Consider the following 24,466-nt stretch of genomic DNA (forward strand, 5'->3'; position numbering starts at 1 on the left):
GGGGTAAGACGATCAGATATTTGCTTAATGGAAGTCAGCATCTCCGACAGAAGATGAGAATGTCTAGCCATTAAGGCCTCTTGCTGAACCAGGGCGGCTTTGTGGCGTTGGACAGTCTCCTGGTGGTGGGACAGCATGGTAAAAAGGTCCTGGGAACTGGCTGCCTCTGGGTTCATTTATGGCTCTGTGTTTCTGTCAGGACCCGGTTACGAACCTGGGTCTCCGGAGTGAGAAACAGTCACTTAACCAACTGAGCCATGAATAGTCAGCAGAACCCAGAAGATGAGGCAGACACAGCAGTACTTAAGACGGTGTATTTAATAAAGTAAAAAGGAGAAGTCCTTCAATACAAAAATGGCAAATCCAAAAGGTGGTAGGAATAGCACAAAAAAGCCTCAAGAGTATAAGTATAACCCAGTCTCTGGCTGACAGAAAGAGATGGCTGGATGTCCTTACACGTTTAATAAGTATCACCCAGTCTCTGACTGACAGAAAGAGATGGCTGGATGTCCTTACACGTTTAATAAGTATCACCCAGTCTCTGACTGACAGAAAGAGATGGCTGGATGTCCTTACACGTTTAATAAGTATCACCCAGTCTCTGACTGACAGAAAGAGATGGCTGGATGTCCTTACATGTTTAATAAGTATAACCCAGTCTCTGACTGACAGAAAGAGATGGCTGGATGTCCTTACACGTTTAATAAGTATCATCCAGTCTCTGGCTGACAGAAAGAGATGGCTGGATGTCCTTACATGTTTAATAAGTATAACCCAGTCTCTGACTGACAGAAAGAGATGGCTGGATGTCCTTACACGTTTAATAAGTATCACCCAGTCTCTGACTGACAGAAAGAGATGGCTGGATGTCCTTACACGTTTAATAAGTATCACCCAGTCTCTGGCTGACAGAAAGAGATGGTGGGATGTCCTTACACGTTTAATAAGTATCACCCAGTCTCTGACTGACAGAAAGAGATGGCTGGATGTCCTTACATGTTTAATAAGTATAACCCAGTCTCTGACTGACAGAAAGAGATGGCTGGATGTCCTTACACGTTTAATAAGTATCACCCAGTCTCTGACTGACAGAAAGAGATGGCTGGATGTCCTTACACGTTTAATAAGTATCACCCAGTCTCTGACTGACAGAAAGAGATGGCTGGATGTCCTTACACGTTTAGTAAGTATAACCCAGTCTCTGACTGACAGAAAGAGATGGCTGGATGTCCTTACACGTTTAATAAGTATCACCCAGTCTCTGACTGACAGAAAGAGATGGCTGGATGTCCTTACACGTTTAATAAGTATAACCCAGTCTCTGACTGAAAGAAACCTAGCATTCAGGGATTCATCAGACAAACAGAAACTTCCTAAAAGAGTTGAATTACTGGCAAGATTTTTATGGGGTCTCTGAGGCCCAGACAACAGCCAAAAGCATTTGTGAATAAATTCAACCAGATAACAGAAATTTCAGCTATGAGGCTCCTGATGAACCAGTGACTGATGCATTGAAAAACGTGATGTCAACTACTTAAACATTGTGGTCGACTCTGCTGTGACATCCATGGATGAGATATTTGAAATACTCAACCAGGTGAAAACCAAATATGGAGTGCTGCTGATAAACCGACAGATTGAGAAAACAGTTTTAAAGGAGGGAGGATTGTAGTGGAAGCACTGGGGAGTCAGGTGTGACTGTGTGACAATGGCAAATGGTTTACATGGCTCACGGGTCAGGTAGGAGTGCCCCTTAGTAGAATTTTGCATAGGGCTCCAGGGTGGTCAGGACTGGCCCCGGTGCTGGAGGCTTGTTCATTTATCTGACAAGATATGCTTATAAGTCATGTGCCATTAGTATATATTATATACTTTTATAGTAAGAAGAAATTAATTTAACTTAGCTGAATAAAGTAGAAAGGATATTTTGCCCATTCCGTAGCGAGTGCGCATATGAAGTGGCTATGTTGAGCATTAATGAGATCATTTGAAACCGGTCCTATACACTAGATTTGGAGTTATTTGGTAATGTTAGTTGTGAATGATACAAACCTTAGAATGTAAAAAAATTATAACATTTATGGGCTGCATGATGCAACTATAGAGAGAAAGTTGCAAAAAAAGCTTGCACTCTGTTCTTTGCCTCAGGCTGCACAGCTGTTCTCTCATCAAGTGATCATATTTTCACCCATCAGACTTTTCTCAATTTATTCTTGTCTTCCTGCCGGTACCGCTTTTCAATAATGCCTGGTAGGCTACTTCGTTTTTTTGCTAAGCTGTGCTTAATATAAGCAGCTGAGAAATAAATCCACCAACACTTATTTCTCTCCACGCATTAACCACTGTTTGAGGAGCATGCTCTCGCTGCCTAACAGGGGATATTCCACCCCAACTCTGTATGCCCTGGGCTCTTCAATCCTGTTCCTGTAGCTACCCAGTGCTTCATTTGGGATATGAAGTGAAATCTGTTCGGGAACATCGATAGTTTTCGCAACTAAACATATTTCACTAAACTGTTGACAGACCCTCTGCACGCTGAAGAAAGGGATACAGGAGAGAGAGGAGGAGGAGATGGAAACACATGGTGGTGAATATATTCTGTATAGCTAAAGGTAATGTGCCACCCAATTAATAATTCATTTTAAAAAATCCCTATTACTAGGCTCAAAAAAATTCAAAATACCTTTAATTATAGTCTACCGGTAAGCCGCCCATGCACAATCAATGAACCAACAGCATCGCCTAGGGCTATACGTTCTTTCCCAGACTCATGGATATAGATTTTGGAGCGAAGCATAAGCTAACCAGTCCATCCAGAATGCATAATAATACAGTCCACACTCAAAGGTGATTACTTGAAGTTGTTTAATTTTGGAGTATAGGTTAGACCAATTAAAGTATGTACCAAAGACATCTTCAATCATTTTTAAAATGTTTTTCTGACATGCATTATATTCGATCGGCTATGTACTGTATAAGGCACAATCATCATTTTAATTCAGCTATTTTTGGGGACTTGGGCTGATAAACCTATGCATATCCATAAGCTGTAATATGCCTGTGTGTGTTTTAAATTAACCATCACCTAATGCTGACCTCACTGCTCACATTGTGTGCGTGAGCATTGCAAAATAAATGTTCACATACATGTTATTCAATCATTGCTATCAATCATTGTTATTCAATCATTGCAATCAAGTGGCCAGGTGCTAAAATATAAATTGTTTCTATTTGTGATGCTCAACACACTGCAAGTCCTGCCTCTCCGATCTCCTCATTGGTTCTTAGGAGCATATACCCACTTGCCATCTCCTCATTGGATTTTAGGAGCATATACCCACATGGGTAATTGAAAGATGAACTGAGGTCCAGACTCTAGTCAGTTGTGGTAATGTACCTAAAGTTGGTTGCCAACCACCATATGAAGTCCAAAATAAGAAGAAGCCTGAAGGAAGGAGGAGAGATTACTAGAAACAAATTCGGTTTACCGTTTTATCTGTGGATTAGTTGGCGGAGTAGAGGACCTTCTGCGTTTCAGGTAAAATAACAACCCAATGTTTATATCCCAGCACAAATCTAGCTAAATTGCCATAACTGTTTAAAGCTTTTCAACCTATCCCCAAATTAATTTAATTGTTTCAGAGTTTGTTGTGATATTTCAACCTGCGTGTCCTGATCATGTCTGGTTTGGGTGGAAAAAATCTACTTGGGGTCTGGTCAGCATGTTAGGCTTTGAAACAACATCCACAATGACCATGTCCTACACTCAGTTTCAACCTGCTGTTGAACTTCTTTTTTCAAAATTGATCAATCACAGTGAGGTGAGTTTTAAAAGTACATACTGTCTTGATAAGTGTTTGATGTGATTTTCAAATTCAGTTGCATTGACATCAGAGTGGTTAGAGGGACAATAGAGCCCAGAGTACCAGGCAATTAGCAACCTGATGATTGTTAGCGAGTTGGGAACTACTAACACATGTCCAGAGTGTGTGCATAAGAGGAGATTACCGTTACTCAGTCAAGTGAAATTTTACTGCGGTCATGACTCATGACTGCCGGTGTGGCGGTAATACGGTCACCGCAACAGCTGTAGCTGCTGGACTGTGCTGAGCTGAGTGGATGTCCTGTCTGTCCTCAACTGGCTGTGTGTGCTGTGTTAGTGGAGGGATGAGGTCGGCATAAATCTGCACACACACAGCTGCGTGGTGTTTACTGCAGGGGCCGGCGGGGATTTCAGGGGGTAGTGTGTTCTTTTTTTCCTATTGCATTGAGGAAGTTATAAATTACTGTAGAGTGGGGTTTGTAGCGAGCAAGCTCTCTATCTGTCTGAGAGGGATATATACCGTCTGTGTTCAGTCAGGGAAATGGGATCTCAGGAGGGAGAATTGCTAAGTTGGTGTCTTAAATGGATCATTATCTTCCCCAGTTGTAACGTTCAGTTTATTGTCTCTACAGTCAAACTCCTCTCATTGAGTTGAAACAAAACAAGCTGCATCCAAAACAGATGACACCATCATATCCATCCCTCCAAATCATGTTTTTACACCCCATAAATAAGGGCGTATCTTCACAGTGAAGAAAGGGACCTGATTGGGATCCGTATGACTTGGGGGAGAATGTAAATAAGACCTTAGGGACTGTAGCAACAGGCTTTGTCATCACTCTGACAGAGAGAGAAAGATCTTACCAACATCACAGCCCTGTCAGAGAGTAGAGCACGGGGAACCATCACGCACGCACACACACACACACACACACACACACACACACACACACACACACACACACACACACACACACACACACACACACACACACACACACACACACACACACACACACACACACACACACACACACACACACACACACACACACACACACACAGACAGGAGAGGGGCTTGTGAACGCAGCCCAGCAATTAAACGCATCAAGAGGGAAAGCCAACTGCCAGTCCAGCTGTTTGAACTTCAGCATAAACAGATCCACACAAGATAGCTGGTTTCCGCTAGCTAGGCCCAAAGAGCCAGCCTCTCTGGAGGAATGTGTGAGGAGCGGCACTGGGCCTGACTGAGGGGGAAGGAGAATAATTGCCTTTCATAACCCAATGCCTCACACTGGCTCCATTTACTAACAAACAACAACTGTCCAGAGCAGGAGGAAAATAAAGCTGCCACTTTCACCATCAGGGAGAGAAAAGAGAGAGAGAGATACATAATGTATACATGGTTATGTCATGGTGATTGTTTAGAATATATGGAGGCTTATGAAAGCTTGGGTCATACTGTATGTTGTGACTTGGTCATCTGGTGACAGAGCAGTCATTCATATGGATTCTCTTTCCGTTCACACACGTGGTGACATCTGTGTGTTGTGAAAACAGGCCCAGGCAGGGAGCGCTGTTATCATAACAGTGCAATATTACACAGTATAGTATGGCCGCATTGTGATGAGCTCCAGTCTTTAGGGGTAATGCTTGGAACAGGCTGGGGGATAAGTCAGCTCTGGAAAACTCACATTATTCAGCTTTTGATAATGAATTGTGCTCCGTCCTCACTAAATGACATACATTTGATATGACTTCCCTCCATCTCGAAGTCAAGTTGAAAACAATGGGCGCCGCATGCAGAGGCCCCTGGTCCACCACAAGCCCAGGCAGTGGTGACTTTCAGCTTAGTCTCATACAGATCCCCCTGGCTGCCTGGCTTCCTCCTCAAAGCTGTAACACCTACAGGGTTAACTCAGGCCGCTACACTAGGGTATTAAGGTTGGCATGTTATTAAATCCCTTTTTTCCATTATTATGCTTTGCACCTGCATTTGAAACGAGGATAAGAGGGCTTTTGTTGTGCGTGACCGGGGCAGGCCCCAGGGGGCCTGTAAGGTAGGACCAGGAGGGGGCCAGGGATGCAGGGGAGAGGGGAGTATAGAAGGTACTTACACATGGCCCAGCTCGTGAGCGATGGTGAAGGAGGCGCTAAGTCCGTTCTCTTCGCTGATGGAGCAGCTCCGGTAAGGGTCACACATGGTCCCCAGCTCCGCCAGCCCTGGAAGGTCACACAGCTGCTTGAACGGACAGAGGGAAAAAATCCTTCCACCGCTCCACCACTAAAGGCGAGTAAGGCATCAAACGTCTGTTCCGTAAAAGAGATTAGTACTGCCCTCCATCACCCTCTCCTACTAAACACTACACCATTCTGATCGGTCACTACAGTATATTAGCTGTCAGCTTCTGTTATAAACTCATTACTGTACATTAGATCTCAGTCTCCGAGGGTGTCTCAGGGAGAGTTGGGAAATGTGAAAAAAAAAACACATTTACAATTCACACGTGCGTATAATACATTGAAAAAATACAATCACCAACCAAATTATTTATGATTTAGATACTAGCTGATTGTGAAACATTCAAACAGAAGTGTTTATCTTAAAGTGAAGCTGTTTGTTTACCCAATGTATCACACTTGTCTTTAGCTCGGCAGATGTCTTCCCTGTGAGAAGACACAAGCACAAACAACACATACCATTATTCATCATCTGTATAAAAGCAGTTGAATGTGTGTTAGGGTAGTAAGATAATGTAGATGGATAAGTAAATACTGTACCTGGTGATCAGGAGGGCAGTGTCATGGTGGGAAGGGTGACTGTCATCCTGGACATTTTGAGACTGTTGCCAGACACAGAAGTTGTGGAGGGTAGTAGCAGCATTGAAATTTATTGAGGGTCCATCCTGTGAGACATGACATAGAGACAGTGGTGAGCTAAAATATTATTATTTTTTAAATGTAACCAGATGTAAAAAAAACAAAAACAAATAATTAACCATGTATCTGTCACAATTGAAAATATTTAGCTATCTACCATTACAAGCCCATGTGCTGTATGCCCTCAGTCCTAGCCTAGTCAAATCACAGTTGTGGTAGTAGCACATAACAGTAATATATTTTTCTCTGAGGAGATTTCACTTGAGGCTTTCCTCTAACAAGGAGTGCAGTGTCCTTCTGAAGGGCGAGAGAGAGGGACAAGGTACACGTGTGGCTAACGCCAGCTGTCTCAGAGTACTCACTCACTGCAGCCCCAGTGTCTGTTCTTACCTGTTCATTGTGGATGACAACCAGCTTGACAATCATGATGTTGATGAGGTTTCCTACACTAGGGTCCCTGTAGACCGCGGCAACCTGTAACAAGATGAACACACAGACAAGAAATGCAAACCTCTACTAATCAGGGGTTGGAACTGGTTCAGGGAGCAGAACTGAAAACCAAAAAATAACACAATTATTCGAGGAACAGAATCAGAACCGGAAATGAAAGTGATCTATACTGTTCCGGAACAGAACAGGTATTTTAAAAGCACGGGAACTGTTCTTTTACGTTCTGGGCATTTTTTTCCAGTACTACAAAGTGCTTATGCAAAGCCCTCACTTGAAACTTATTCCAGCATCTGCCTGCCAACTGGAAATATTTGCCAGTGTGTGTGTAGGCTACCTGCCTCTCTCCCTTAATGTTACTGAGGCCTACTGACGACGTTATAAGCGGAATTCAGAAATTAGGGAGAGATACTTAATTAGAAGAATGGATTAACTTTTACAATGCTAGTATACTATAGTTATCACGTTTCACATTGGATTTATTAACTGCAAAAAGGTAAGATGTGTTTTTAATTCTAGTGCACCACTGCACACACAAGCTTGTCCGCTTGTTCGCTCTGGTCCAACATTAACCAACTCTCAGAAGTTCAAAGACATTCAAAGTTCCTCAATAGAAGACACTCCTCAGTAGTTCTGTGGGCCTAATTCAGATAATGCATGTCATAACAAGATGCCCAGTGCTTCAAGCCAAACTTCCTCCACCCTCTCTCGCTCTCTCCCCACCCGCAAAATTTCTGTCGCATCTCATGCCCTTACACTGGCCTGTCCATAATGACAGGCAGCACAGTGTGTGTGTGTGTTTGTCTTTCATTATGATTAAACCATGCTGTTACGGCAAAATACAATTTGCTCTGAATGACTTTCCTTTACAGATTGCTATGGCGCTTACACGCTCCATAGCAAGCTGCTCTATCCGCACTGATTGGTGAAGTAATTTCATGTTGAGCTAAATGCAAAAAAAAATGTTTATTTCAGAGGTTTAAAAAGGAACAGAAAGGAGCAATATAAACTGATATTTTTTGGGGGTTCGAACCGGTTCAGAACTTCATTTTGCTGGTCGGAACAGAGGAACAGAACAAAAAACAAAGGATGGTTCTGTTCATAACAAAACTATTGTAAAATGATTTGGGTTCCAACCCCATGCAACTAATGGTACAAAAACAGACAATAGGGACATTTGAACTAAATCAAATACAAGTATTACTTTGAATGAGAGTAGATCTAGAGACCACATTCTGAAGGCTTGACTGAAAAAACAGGAAAAGTTGAAGAAAAGCAGGAATGAATGCATATCTTTATTCCTTCAGGGTAAGTTTAATCAACAGTATATTATGATATTATTACACGCAATTACAATTCCTCTAAGGTCCCCCTGGTGATGGGGAAGGGGGGGCTTGGCTTGTGTGTATCCCACCACTCCTTGGACAAAAGTTTTTTTGTGCCTTTCTTTTGGTTCAGCCCTATCAGTGTGGGTCACTATCCTCCTGGGGCTATCCTAACAGAGCTCTGACAGGAACTCATTAGCCCTCTATAAACATTTAGCTGGTCAGAGCATAGGGGGCTGCGTGAAGCAGATCCCTCCTCTGGTAGACAGACATAGAGACAGGCAGGCAGACAGGAAGGCAGACAGAAAGGCAGGCAGACAGGAAGGCAGACAGAAAGGCAGGCAGGCAGGCGGACAAACAGATAGACAGGGCACCCAGACTATGATGTAGCCTGGTAAATAGATGGACAGACAATCAAGACTGATACCCTGGAGGAATGCGTCTATGTGGTCAGTGTAAACACTATGACATCATATCAGAGGGCTAGCAGCCCACCCATTAGCCCCTGCTCCACTAACAGGCACAACGTGCTGTCACCATGACAATGAAGGATCAGTCCTGGCTGATTTCCTTATTCTTGTTTGAAATACAGGGTCTAGTTTCTGTTGGTTTGGCCGGAGAATGCTAGGTCTTTTGATTGAGAGGCCCTGACAGGTTTTTCTTTGACAGCTGTGTGCACGTGTGTGTATGTGTGAAATGTATGTGTGTGTACCGTCAAAATATTCTTCCTATTGCCTTTAAAGGGCTAAAGCTGAGGCCCATATGTTTCCAAATAGGTACAGTATTTTGCAGTGTTGTATTTTGGTTGAGGTTAACCAAACTAAAAGCCAATAAGATCGTAAAGAGCTGAGTCAGCCCAGTGAACCCCTTTATGAGTCACATCTCTAACTATGCAGGACAGGTTGCTATCAGAGTAACATTGGAAAGAGAAAACTGGCTATCAGCATTTCTGTCTTGCAATCTTAGGGATCCAATATAATGTCAGCTGTTTGGCAGGATTCATCAGGTAAAGGCTAACAGGGTGTTGTGTCACATACAATCATAACTGTTGTGTCTCCCAATTTGTTGAATATATATTGTATTACACTGTAATGGTCTGTTTGGATTTGCTCATTAGTTTTCACCCATGTGGTTAGATATTTTACACAAAGGAGATGCATACAGTATTGTTTAATGTCTTACAGTATAGAGGGGAAAACTGTTAACCTTAGAGACTGAAAATAGGGTATGGTAGAAAGTGAACAGAACTGCCAACCAGATACCAAAATTATGAACCACTTTAACTTATATTAATGTGAATGACTTCGTATCACAGAAAAGTTACACTTCCTGAAACCATAGTAAGTAACCACAGAACAAATCTGGATTCAACCATGTATTTTTCTTTATAATGTAAAAAACCTCTATTTTACTTACTACTGACATGATTGTTAGGATGTAGTGCTCGAGGTTGTGTCCGTGGTGGTGCACCATCTTGACGTCAGCAGTCAGCATCAGTTCCACATAGCGGGGGTACGAGAGGAACCTCTTCTGCCTGGACGGTGCTCTGTGACGGGGGTCTGAGGAGTTGGAGGTGGTGGAGAGGCGGTCTATCTCGTAGCCGGTGTGGTGGATGCCCATTCGGTCTCTCAGGGAATCCAGCTCTTCTACCATAGTCCTGTTGCTCTGAAAATTGACAACTGGCCTTTCCGGTCCTTCCCCTGTCAGGAAATAGAAGGTCATTTAACAGAGTAGCATAATCTGGTGAAAGGTCATATGGTAATAGGAATGGACTTGGACCTGAGTGGAAAACAATACATTTTTGTAGAAGACAAGAAAACCTCACACCTTTTATGTTACATCTACAAGCATTTCCTGCCGCAGTATGGAACGTCTAAAGCTAAAGAGAAAGGCCTCAGTTTAGCCACATTCCAAAGACCTAACCCCAACATACTGGACTTTCAAGACAACCTTCCATAAATTACTGTGTCATTCCAAGGTTCTGAAGAACAGTTGTAACAATGACACAGGGTCAGTAACAGAGGTTATAGGATAAGAATTTGAAGGTCAGACAAGCTGCACTCTTGTGCCTCAACTTTAACTTATACAACCACAGAAAACCATCTAATAAGGCTATTATTAAAGACAGACTATTCCCACTGCTGCCTCTTCATTTACCAGGGTCTTGCCACAGTGTGTACTCCACATGGGAACATGAATTTAAACCACTTCATTTAAACCATGGCCCATATATCACAGCAAATGAAAGGGTCTGTCAAGTGTCAGTTGTGCAGAGGTGAGGACGGAGTCAGGTGCAGGACACAGAGCTGAGTAAAACAATGTACTTTACTCTGAACAAATAAATCAGCCAAAATACATCCACGCAGGTATTAACAAACCCTAACACAGAAGACTAACACAAGACCAGGAACAATCACGCACAAAACATAATGAGAACCAGAGGGTTAAATAGGGAAACAATAATAACATAATGGGACAAGACATAACAAATGGAAAAAGAAACGTGGATTGGTGGCAGCTAGAAAGCCGGTGACGACGACCGAACAAGGAGAAGCACCAACTTCGGCGGAAGTCGTGACAGGGTCACTGAGGGAGGAAAAGTTTAACAGAACATTACAGCTGAGATGCAACAGATACCAGATTCCGGCTTTCAGGCAAACACAGTTATATTAAGGCCAAAGGAGAAAGCACTTAACAACCTTAAAAGGTAAAAAGGGTACAGAAAGCAGCCATATTCTCTGGCTACACGGAGGCCATTGGCATCACTTCCAATCCTTCCCTCTGTTAGATGCACCTCAGATTAACTGCACGTGTAGCACAGCAGAGCTCAGTCATTGAGAGGTGAGAGATGGATTCCTTTACCATGATGACAAGGATTGGATAAGAGGAACTGAGGGGAGAGAAAGAAAGAGAGAGAGCGAGAAATTGAATGACAGAGAGGGGGGGAGTATGAGAGAGAAAGAGGATAAGATGAAGATGGGAAAGCACGCTGAAGCCAACTTGTGGAGGTGAAGGAAGGGAGAGGGATAACTACCTGTGTTTATGTTGTCTGTGCAGTAGGTCATTTCTTTCCTGGGACACAATACTGCTGAAGCACAACAGCACCAGGGAAGAGGAGCCAGGGTCAGGGCTGTGGGACTGGAGTAGGGGGGCTTCCACTTTTTGCTCAGGCAACCTCCTGGCAGCCCATAAGAGCTGCAGAGGGTCTTACACACTCCAACCCTACCCAAACCCTTACCTGGAATAACGGACTTCAACCATCTCTGTCAAAGAGATCATACTACGAAAGTAGTATACAAAAGTAGAGAGATAAAAGAGAGCAAGCCTGACATGCCAGGTCGCAGTTGTAAATGAGAACTTGTTCTCAACTGGCCTACCTGGTTAAATAAAGGTGAAAGAAATAAAACATACATAAAAAATGCTTCAATGTGTTGGTCCAAGATCAACAATGTATCTGGATGGATTAGGTTTGGCCATGGATATGCATGATGAAAAGTACACAATGCATCAGGCTGTCCGGATATGAGCTAATGTATAGCCACATGTGTTGAGCTGTCCGACTCTTAACAGAAAGAAGGCTTGAAATATTTCTGCTGCCTCACAGCTGAGGAAAGATAGATCTCTATGGCCGGACAAACCGTCCTATCAGTAGCTGGTGCTGGGAAGAGAGAGGAAGACTGCAGAAGACTGTGATCCAGGCACCTGCCGGAATTACCAGTTAACCGTCAATACTAACTCTCTATCATACTGTTTTCCTGCACTGAAGTTACTGAGACTGCATCAAAATAAAGTGTACTTATGTAAAGTGTCTGGAAGGCAGCCATGGCCATAGAAAATATACTGCACAACACACATCATTTCCTACCAATTACCAACTTAATTTATTTCATATATTCTCTTTACCTCTGGGAATTATTTCTTACATTATTAGCCCAGATTTTTTTGGGTGTTATTACCTATAGCCGGGAAGAACTATTGGATATCAGAGCGGCGGTAACTCACCAGCACTACCAGCATTACGACCAGGAATATAATTCCCGAAGCGGATCCTTTGTTCACACCCCCAGGGCAATTGAACTGATTCTAGAGGCCGACCCAAAACAACGCTGGTGGGGGAGAGGTACTCGGAGTGGATTTCTAGTCTGACTTAGGAGGCGCACACACCACCCACATCTTCCGAGTATATTACAATGTTCAGCCTCTGGATAATAAAGTTGACGAGCTCAGGGTGACGGTTTCTTTCTAGAAAGACATCAGGGATTGTAAAATACTATGTTTCACGAAAACATGGCTCTCTCGGGATAAACTGTAAGAGTTGGTCCAGCCAGTTGGGTTCTCAGTTCATCGCACAGACAGGAACAAAGAAGGGCGGGGGTGTATGTTTCATGATTAATGACTCATGGTGTAATTGGGAAAACATACAGGAACTCAAGTCCTTTTGTTCACCCAACCTAGAATACCTACCAATCAAATGCCGACCGTATTATCTCCCAAGATAATTTTCTTTGGTTATAGTCATGGCCGTGTATAACCCCCCTCAAGCTAATCCCACGACAGCCCTCAAAGAACTTCACTGGACCTTATGCAAACTGGAAACCACATATCCTGAGGCCGTATTTATTTTAGCTGGGGATTTTAACAAAGCAGATTTGAGCAAAGTTATATCAACACATCGAAGTTGTATCAACAGCATTTGAGCAAAACTGAAAGCAAGCACCACTTCATCTCACCATGGCAAGGTGACTGGGAAAATGTCAGAATAAAAACAATGTAGTTATTCCCTGCACAAGGCAATCAACCCGGCAAAACGTCATTATAGAGACAAAGTGGAGTCGCAATTCAACACCTGAGACACGAGGAATACTGCACCGCCTACAACCACAGGGCTCTCCAGAGGGTAGTGTGGTCTGCCCAAAGTATCACTGGGGGAAAACTACCTTCCCTTCATGACACATACAGCACCCGATGTCACAGGAAGGACAAAAAGATCATCACGGACAACAACCACCCGAGCCACTGCCTGTTCACCCCACAATCATCCATTTTTTAAAGATGGCTCTGAAGAGCATGGCTAACGTTTTACATTCTTCCAACTAATTGTGCTGTTTCTTTATTTTTTTGCATTATTTGTAACTTATTTCTTTACATATTGTGTATATCATGTTGCTGCTACCGTCTCTTATGACCAAAAATAACTTCTGGACATCAGAACAGCAATTACTCACTGCGGACTGGAAAAAACGTTTTCCTTTTACAACGAGTAGGATATCCCGTGTTTACTGAATCCATGCCCTTTGCGTGAGGAATTCACGCCTTTTGCGTGAAGAAAAGGAGCAGGAAAAGGGGCCACAGATCGGGCAGCCTTCTGAGAATCCATAGGCGAGCAAGTAAACTCCCACTGCCATCCGTTCTTCATGCTAACGTGCAATCATTGGAAAATAAAATGATGACCTACGATTAAGGTTATCCTACCAACGGGACATCAAAAACTGTATGTTTCACCGAGACTTGGCTGAACGACGATACGGACAATAACAGCTGGTGCATGATGTCTAATATTAAAGAAGTCTCGAGGTATTGCTCGCCTGAGGTAGAGTACCTTATGTTAAGCTGTAGACCACACTATCTACCAAGAGAGTTCTCATCTATATTATTTGTAGCCATCTATTTACCACCACAGAACGAAGCTGACACTAAGACCGCTCTCAACCAACTCTATAAGGCCATAAGTAAAGAAGAAAATGCTCATCCAGATGCGGAGCTCCTAGTGGCCGGGTACTGTAAAGCAGGCAAACTTAAATCAGTTTTACCAAATTTTACCAGCGTGTCACATGTGCAACCAGAGAAAAAAAATCCTAGACCACCTTTACTCCACACACAGAGATGCATACAAAGCTCTCCCCTGCCCTCCATTTTGCAAATCTGACCATAATTATATCCTCCTGATTCCTGCTTACAAGCAAATATTAAAGCAGGAAGTGCCAGTGACTCGCTCAATACGGAAGTGGTCAGATGACCTGGATGCTACACTACAGGACTGCTTTGCTAGCACGGACTGGAATATGCTCTGGGATTCATCCAACTGCATTGAGGAATACACCACCTCAGTCATCGGCTTTATCAATAAGTGCAGCGACAATGTTCTCCCGACAGTGACTGTACGTACATATCCCAACCAGAAGCCATGGATTACAGTCAACATCCGCATTGAGCTAAAGGCTAGAGCTGACGCTTTCAAGGAGCGGGAGACTAATCCGGACGCTTATAAGAAATCCCTCAGACGAACCATCAAACAAGCAAAGCGTCAATACAGGATTAAGATTGAATCCTACTACACCGGTTCTGACGCACGTCGGATGTGGCAGGGCTTGAAAACTATGGACTACAAAGGGAAACCCAGACGTGAGCTGCACACATCCAACGCTGTGTGATAGGTCAACGTTCACAAAGCCACTGGGCCAGATGGATTACCAGGACGTGTACTCAAAGCATGCGCAGACCAACTGTCAAGTGTCTTCACTGACATTTTCAACCTCTCCCTGACCGAGCCTGTAATACCTACATGTTTCAAGCAGACCAACATAGTCCCTGTGCCCAAAGAAGTGAAGGTAACCTGCCTAAATGATTACTGCCCCGTAGCACTCACGTCGGTAGCCATGAAGTGCTTTGAAAGGCTGGTCATGGCTCACATCAACAGCATCCTCCCGGACACCCTAGACCCACTCCAATTTGCATTCCGCCCAAACAGATCCACAGATAACGCAATCTCAATCGCACTCCACACTGCCCTTTCTCACCTTGACAAAAGGAACACCCATGTGAGAATGGTGTTCATTGACTACAGCTCAGCGTTCAACACCATAGTGCCCACGAAGCTCATCACTAAGCTAAGGACTAAACACCTCCCTCTGTAACTGGATCCTGGACTTCCTGACGGGCCGCCCCAGGTGGTAAGAGTAGGCAAAAACACGTCTGCCACGCTGATCCTTAACACTGGGACCAGTCAGGGATGTGTACTTAGTCACCTCCTGTATTCCCATGTTCACCTATGACTGCGTAGCCAAACACGACTCAAACACCATCATTAAGTTTGCTGACGACACAACAGTGGTAGGCCTGATCAGCGACAACGATGAGACGGCCTATAGGGAGGAGGTCAGAGAACTGGCAGTGTGGTGCAAGGACAACAACCTCTCCCTCAGTGTGAGCAAGACAAAGTAGCTGATCGTGGACTACAGGAAAAGGCGGGCCGAACAGGCTGTAGTGGAGGGGGTCGAGAGTTTCAAATTCCTTGGTATCCACATCACCAACGAACTATCATGGTCCAAACATACCAAGACAGTCGTGAAGAGTGGACGCCAAAACCTTTTCCCCCTAAGGAGACTGAAAAGATTTGGCATAGGTCCCCAGATCCACAAAAGGTTCTACAGCTGCACCACTGAGAGCATCCTGACCGGATGCATCACCGTCTGGTATAGCAACTGCTCGGCATCTGACCGTAAGGCGCTACAGAGGGTAGTGCGAACGGGCCAGTACATCACTGGGGCCAAGCTTCCTGCCATCCAGGACCTGGCGGTGTCAGAGGAAAGCCCATGAAATTGTCAGAGACTCCAGTCACCCAAGTTATAGATTGTTTTCTCTGCTACCGCATGGCAAGAGGTACCGGAGCGCCAAGTCTAGGACCAAAAGGCTCCTCAAAAGCTTTCACCCCCACCTACATGTACAAATGACCTCAACTAACCAGTACCCCCGCACACTGACCCGGTACCGGTGCCCCCTGTCTATAGCCCTGTTATTCTTATTGTGCTACTTTTTATTATTACTTTTTATTTTAGTCTACTTGGTAAATAGTTTTTTAAACTCTTGAGCTGCATTGTTGGTTAAAACCTCTTGGAACTCCCCATCCCGGATCCGGGATCGTGACTAAAGCCTCAGGCTCATTAGCATAACGCAACGTTAACGATTTCTGAAAATCGCAAATAAAATGAAAATAATGCGTCTGCTCTCAAGCTTAGCCTTTTCTTAACAACACTGTCATCTCAGATTTTCAAAATATGCTTTTGAACCATAGAAATTGACTAATTTGTGTAAGAGTATGCAAAGCTAGCATAGCATTTTGAGTAGCATTTAGCACGCAACATTTTCACAAAAACCAGATAACCAAATAAATAAAATCATTTACCTTTGAAGAGCTTCTGATGTTTTCAATGAGGAGACTCTCAGTTACATACCAAATGCGCAGTTTTTCCTGAAAGCGTCTGTGTGTAGGAGAAATCGTTCTGTTTTCTACATTGCATCTGGCTACCGAAACGAACCGAAAATTCAGTCACCTACAACGTAAAACTTTTTCCGAATTAACTACATAATATCGACCGAAACATGGCAAACGTTGTTTGGAATCAATCCTCAAGGTGTTTTTTCACATATCTCTTCATTGATATATCGTTCGTGGAAGCTTGCTTTCCTCTCTGAATCCCATGGAAAAATACTGGCAGCTGACTTTTGCGCACCAATTTCGGCGCAGGACACCGGGCGGACACCTGGTAAATGTGGTCTCTTATGGTCAATCTTCCAATGATTTGCCTACAAATACGTCACAATGCTGCAGACACCTTGGGGAAACGACAGAAAGGGTTGACTCACTCCTCTCGCGTTCACAGCCATATAAGGAGACAATGGAAAACAGAGCTTCAAAAATCCTGCTCTTTTCCTGGATGCCGTCTCATCTTGGTTTTGCCTGAAGCTCACGTTCTAGGGCACGCACAGAAAATATCTTGGTAGTTCTGGACACATCAGAGTGTTTTCTTTCGAAAGCTATCAATTATATGCATAGTCGAGCATCTTTTTGTGACAAAATATCTTGTTTAAAACGGGAACGTTTATCATCCAAAAATGAAATAGCGCCCCCAGAGCATCAACAGGTTAAGGTCTTGTAAGTAAGCATTTCACGGTAAAGTCTACACTTGCTGTATTCGGCGCATGTGACATATAAATTTGATTTGATTTGAAGGCGAGGTCAGTACAGGTGCATCAATGCTGGGACCGAGAGACTGAAAAACAGATTCTATCTCAAGACCATCAGACTGTTAAATAGCCGTCACTAGCACATTAGAGGCTGCTGCCTATATACATATACTTAAAATCACTAGTCACTTTAATAATGTTTACATATCTTGCATTATTGATCTCATATGCATATACTGTATTCTACACTATTCTACTGTATCTTATTCTATGCCGCTCGGACATTGCTTGTCCATATATTTATTTTTTCCTAATTCCATTCCTTTACCTAGATGTGTGTGTATTAGGTACTGTATATGTTGTGAAATTGTTAGATATGACTTGTTAGATATTACTGCACTGTCGGAGCTAGAAACACAAGCATCTCGGTACACCCGCAATAATATCTGCTAAACACGTGTATGTGACCAACAACATTTTATTTGATTTTGGTAACCCTGTCATAGTGAGTAGTGTAGTTTGAGCCCCCGGAAATTCTCTATCAAACCAACAAGACCAAAAGAGACTAAGGACGTAGAGAAGGTTTAACAGAGGGGAAGAAAACGAGAGAGAGAAAAAGAAAAGGAAAGCTCCATTCATTCGAGGGATGGCCCCGGCATGGCGGGCACACAAGATGTAGCGTGACACCCTGGCACAACGGCACACAACTCCTGCCGCCGTGAGTCCCTGCCCCATGCCAGTGCCAGGCGCCCGTGTCAGTGCCAAGCCCATCAGCTGGTGCCCATTGCCCATCCACACAGCAGCCGAGGTTGCTGGGCTGTGGTGAAGGCTCCTTTTTCCAGGAACTTGAGCGAAAGAGACCTCCAGATCACCAACAGACAGATTTCTCACTGCAGAGCAGAGCTTACAATCCCGCATTGAAGAAAAGAAGAAAGGGTAGACAACAGGTTCTAATGTTTCTATGTAGTGTGCAGTCTGAGTGAGAAGTGAATAGTGTGGAAGTGGAGTACAGTAAGTTGAGGAGGAGAAGGAAATATGGCCTTTAAAGCTACACACAACCTTTCCGAAATTGTCTTACAGTCAAACCCCCCCCACTGGCCGATGAGCTGCTACTTACACCGTGAGAAGAATAGTTTTGGCTAGCCCTGGCTCGACTGAAAGACATTTCTGACAGACCCAAACATAGGGGAATTTATATCTCAATTAAAACAGTATTAAACATAGATATTTATCAAACATTTTATCAAATAAAACATCCATAAATCCCCTCTTCCAGATAACTACTGTACCAAATCATACTAGCAGTACAGCCCAACACATAATGGCACATATTTCAGCAAAGCGTGCCATCTATGAAGACAATGTTTTTGTCGGCACAAGTGTACACATCACTGTGAAATCAAAAGCATTTTCTGGTACAATGCATATACAGAGCAGTAAACGGTGAGCGTTATAATCGCAATAACGTTTCATGACTTAAAGGTGCACTATACAGAAATGGCTCTGTCATTTCCTGGTTGCTAAAATTCTACTAGTTCGCCTAATTTCAGTTTATGTGACAAAACAAGCAAGTATAGTGTAGAAAATCATTGTACCATCTAAACCACTGTGAAATATTTTCCATAACCAAAAATATTGTATTTTCAACTGTTTGAAGCTGGTGTACAAAACCAGAAAGTAAAAAAACGCAAAAACAAAACTTAAGAACAGGAAGCATAGAAATAGTGCACATAGCACAACTCTACCTCTTCTTAGACTTGCTTTCAATGAGGATGAAAGATCTATAACACACATTTCTATGTGAATTTGGTCAGGTCCTCCAAAAAGTTACATATTTCAGCTTCAACACTATGTATTCTTCCAATAAGACCTTATTAAACACTCACACAAACACAATTGCACACAGGGTGTTTGACCACAATAACCACAAAACATTTACCCATATATATAGTTTTTTGTTTACAATCCAAGAAACATTCAAACAATGGTATATATTTTTCTACAACAAATGTTTGTTGACATTCAAGCATGATGTCAACAAATATGACGTTGTCCTCCTCTTCAGCTGGATTAAAGTCAATTGATTTCATACTCCAATGCACTACGACCTCTTTTCACTCTCGTTCAGAAGTATCAATGCCAAAAGCCCAACAATAGGGAACACTGATTTCATTGTTGAGCTAATTAACATTATTTTACAATAACCCACTGGGAGAGAAAGAGCTCTGTCACTTGGGTGCCAATTAGGGAGACAGTATAGTCCGCAGCATTGTATAGCTGTAGTGTACCTTACAGCAAGCATAGATCATGCCTGGGCCAATCAAGGGTCAAGTTGTTATGGTCGTTTAACAAACAGTACAACATCCTCTAGACCCACACAGACCTACAATTAAGAGTAATAAGTGGCTGCTAGCTAAACAGAGAAAATAGGGAACTAATTGTTGCTGTAGAATGAAAGCTTTTAAACGTGGCTGCATGACTCTTGACCATTATAAAGAATGATAGCAGCATTCACACACTGTCTTCTCACAGTGGGGTCGGTGTTACTGTCCAAATCCATGTTAAAAGTTGTAGGGTGGCCAGGGGGTTAAGGGTTAGAGTTCAGGTACCAGACTTTCTCAACAGGGAATCCCATCTCTCTGCTCTGGAGTTCAACAACAATGATGAAACAGCACGGTTGCCCTTCAATGTAACCATCTCTACCTCATGTGATAAGAGCAGTGAAAGCTTCCAGACATTCCTTGTTTCTCTCGTGTTGAGGAGAGAGAGAAGAGATGATGGTCAGTTCATTTCTGTCTGCTTTTTTCGTTGGGGAGAGTGAGCGCCCCTCTGAGTTATACAGTAAAGATGGGCTGCAGAAAACCAAACTGTCATAATACCACGGCACTGAATCAATTACCCCAAAGCATTTGGCACGTACTTTCCCTTCAGTTTTTAATGAGGACATGAGTGGTCTTAAAATGATTGACACTGCATTGTCCCCCTGTGTCTCAACTGTAAAACTACACTGAACAAAAATAGAAACACAACATGCAACAATTTCAAAGATTTACAGAGTTACAGTTCATATAAGGAAATCAGTCAATTGAAATAAATAAATTAGGCCCTAATCTATGGATTTCACGTGACACGGGAAAACAGATATGCATCTGTTGGTCACAGATACGTAAATACATTTTTATTGGCAGGAACTGGAACACGCTGTCGTTCACGGCAATCCAGAGCATCCCAAACATGCTCATTGGGTGACATGTCTGGGGATTATGCAGGCCATGGAAGTACTGGGACATTTTCAGCTTCCAGGAATTGTGTACAGATCCTTGTGACATGGGGCTGTGCATTGTCATGCTGAAACATGAGGTGATGGCAGAGGCCATTGAAGATGAGCATTTCCCACTTAAGTCGGCTACGACGACGAACTGCAGTCAGGTCAAGACCCTGCCATATGGAACATTTCTGGGATTTTTTATTTCAGCTCATGAAACATGGGACCAACACTTTACATATTGCGTTTATATTTTTGTTCATAGTACTGTAGATCACAGCAGCATCATCTTGGATTCCACGGTCCATCTACAGTGTCTTCGTAAAGTATTCAGACCCCTTGACTTTTCCCACATTTTGTTACATTACAGCCTTATTGTATCTACATTAATCCAAACACAATACCCCATAATAACAAAGCAAAAACATATTTTTAGAAAGTTTTGCTAATTTATCAAATATAAAAAACCCGATATCACATTTACATAAGTATTCAGACCCTTTACGCATTACTTTGTTGAAGCACCTTTGGCAGCGACTTCAGCCTCGAGTCATCTTGCGTATGACGTTACAAGCTTGGCACACCTGTATTTGGGGAGTTTTTCCCCATTCTTCTCTGCAGATCCTCTCAAGCTCTGTCAGGTTAGATGGGGAGCGTTGTTGCACAGCTATTTTCAGGTCTCTCCAGAGATGTTCGATCAGGTTCAAATCCAGGCTTTGGCTGGGCCACTCAAGGACATTCTGAGACTTGTCTCGAAGCCACTCCTGCGCTGTCTTGGCTGTGTGCTTAGGGTCTTTGTCCTGTTGTAAGGTGAACCTTCACCCCAGTCTGAGGTCCTAAGTGCTCTGGAGCAGGTTTTCATCAGCGATCTCTGAACCTTGCTCCATTCATCTCTCCCTTGATCCGGACTAGTCTCCCAGTCCCTGCCGCTGAAAAACATCCCCACATGATGATGCTGCCACCACCACGCTTGGCATTCAGGCCAAAGAGTTCAATCAGACCAGAGAATCTTGTTTCTCATGGTCTGAGAGTCTTTAGGTGCCTTTCGGCAAACCGGCTGTCATGTGCCTTTTACTAAGGGGATGCTTCCGTCTGGCCACTCTATCATAAAGGCCTGATTGGTGGAGTGCTGCCGAGATGGTTGTACTTCTGGAAAGTTCTCCCATCTCCACAGACGAACTCTAGGGTTATTGGTCACCTCCCTGACCAAGGCCCTTCTCCCCCGATTGCTCCGTTTGGCCGGACGGCCAGCTCTAGGAAGAGTCTTGGTTGTTCCAAACTTCTTCCATTTAAGACTGATGAAGGGCACGGTGTTCTTGGGGACCTTCAATGTTGCAGATTTTTTTTGGTACCCTTCCCCAGATCTGTGCATCGACACAATCCTATCTTGGAGTTCTACGGACAATTCCTTTGACCTCATGGCTTGGTTTTTGCTGTGACATGCACTGCCACCTCTGGGACCTCTTTAAAGACAGTTATGTGCCTCTCCAAATCGTGTCCAATCAATTGAATTGACCACAGGTGGACTACAAGTGGTAGAAACATCTCGAGGATGATCAATTGAAACAGGATGCATCTGAGCTGAATTTTGAGTCTCATAGCAAAGGGTCTGAATAATAATGTAAATAAGGTATTTATGTTTTCTATTTGTAAAATTTCTAAAAATCTGTTTTCCCTTTGTCATTATGGCGTATTGTGTGTAGATTGCCGAGGATTTGTATTTATTTAATCAATTTTAGAATAAGGCTGTAACGTAACAAAATTAGGAAAAAGTCAAGGTGTCTGAATACTTTTTGAAGGCACTGTATATTTCATTGGTCTCAATTCCTCAGGATCAAATAACCTTCATATACGTTCAACAACTTGTTTTGGTGCCTTCAGATGGACAGAGGAGCTCCAAGCAATGACACTGCATATCGTTGGACTGCACCTGTCCTCCCATCAGGGTCAGCGGTGTCCCAGCCTGCCCATGTCCCTCACCTGTCAGCACCACACATCTGACTGATGCCACTATAACAGAACACTGCTGCCCATCTGTTCAGACAGAATACCCAGACAGACAGACAGTAGACCTCTGCATAAAATAGCCATTGGAATGTGTCACTGGAACTCTGACACAGAGACAACACACTGGGCTGGGTTCACTGGGGCTGTCCTGTCGCTATTGCCACATGACAACTATTAGACTGCTGTCTGTCTGTCTATATTTCTATATCTGTCGGTCTAGTGTGTATATCTGATTCAACACCCAGTCAATCTGTTTTCGTCCAGTCAGTCAGATGACCATGAGGAAGAATGATGAGCTGCCTATGTCACTCATCAGAGCAGTGAGGGCTATATTATTTCTGAAGTGCAGAACTGGAGTTCATACTAACTATAAGTTACTTACGTTAGGTTCACAATAACTATTGACTAGGTCGGAGAAGCATCATAGCACTTCATACCTCAATCGATGATAGACAAAGGCACAATGTTCACCAAATGTATCATTAACTATGTCTGATTTCTTTTTTCCCTGAGTGCCTCAGTTACTACACAGTCCAACTTCTCCTGTAAATTCATAGTTGGAGTTGGGCTTGAAAACTATAACGTGGATTGAGGGTCTACTACAGATACAGACACATGTGTAGAGGGGAGGTAGACAGAGAGAGGCTGAGAAACGTCCGGGGCCAGTGCCAGGGTTTAAAGCGAGACCGGCACATGCAGCGCAGACCAGGCTAGGTACAGATGAAGACAGAAACTTGCTCCTCTCCTGTCCTCTTCTCGCTCAGCAATTCCAACTCCTCAGAGAGCTGTCTCTTTCACAGCATTAGAGACAACAAACACTCAGTCAAAAATATAAACCTAGCAGAGTTCACACACAAACACACACACACACACACACACACACACACACACACACACACACACACACACACACACACACACACACACACACACACACACACACACACACACACACACACACACACACGTACATGCACACACACTTTGCATGTACACGACACAAACAAAGCAAACATTTTAACACACTCACTCCACCAGATACACATTTCAGGATGAGTAACAATATGGTGTGTTGGGGACTTAAGCCCTATGGAGCCAGGTTACATCCCAAAGCCCCCACGACTTCGTGAGCCAGATCGTAAAGGTGATAGAGGTTGTCTGACCGATATCCATTCATCCATCGCACCATGCCTACTACTGAGCCCATTCCCAACACGGCATGAGAGACAAAAACAACTTCAACTGAGATTGTAAACAATTTAAATGGAGTTCTGAACACCTCTAAGGAAGAGCCCATAGTCAGATCCCATCCAATAAGTCACCCAAACAAAAGGTGACACAAGCCAAAGTCACACACAACACACAACAAGTGCTTCCATTCACATACATGGGCACGCTAAAGAACAGGGAACGATTCAAGTCGGCTAGTCCAATACCAGAACGCACGGAAGACGGCATGAGAGAGCATTTTCCATGTAGATTAATCCCTTGACAAAAAAAGCTGAAGCCTGCATTGGACCCACGTCATTTTTACATTGTGGGCCAGGCAATGGGTGATTCCCATAGAAATGTTTGTGTTTAGAGGTCAAGGGCAAAGGGAAATGCTGCGATGCTTTATGTCGGGGAGGGATAGTCACAGGCCCACAGCCAACCAACTCTGTGTACTCCAACAGAAACAACTCAAACCTTCTCTATAATCACACTAATTATTCCATTCACCGCATCCCAGTCCCAGTACCAGGGACCAGTCAGGCC

The 24,466-nt window shown here is 43.5% G+C and overlaps 1 protein-coding gene across 1 annotated transcript in view; it reads right to left on the reverse strand.

The window, feature by feature from the left end:
• LOC135524536 (A disintegrin and metalloproteinase with thrombospondin motifs 20-like) overlaps positions 1-24,466 on the reverse strand; it is a 176,771-nt gene that overhangs the window by 122,609 nt on the left and 29,696 nt on the right. Inside the window, exons 4-8 of the mRNA XM_064952156.1 lie at positions 9,892-10,175; positions 7,094-7,177; positions 6,605-6,729; positions 6,450-6,490; positions 5,941-6,046 (exon numbers count right to left, since the gene is read on the reverse strand). Of these exons, the coding sequence (XP_064808228.1) occupies positions 5,941-6,046; positions 6,450-6,490; positions 6,605-6,729; positions 7,094-7,177; positions 9,892-10,175 (640 nt within the window). The remainder of the gene's footprint in view (positions 1-5,940; positions 6,047-6,449; positions 6,491-6,604; positions 6,730-7,093; positions 7,178-9,891; positions 10,176-24,466) is intronic.

Source organism: Oncorhynchus masou, chromosome 31 (genome assembly GCF_036934945.1).
Source record: "Oncorhynchus masou masou isolate Uvic2021 chromosome 31, UVic_Omas_1.1, whole genome shotgun sequence".
NCBI classification, from domain to species: Eukaryota; Metazoa; Chordata; class Actinopteri; order Salmoniformes; family Salmonidae; genus Oncorhynchus; species Oncorhynchus masou.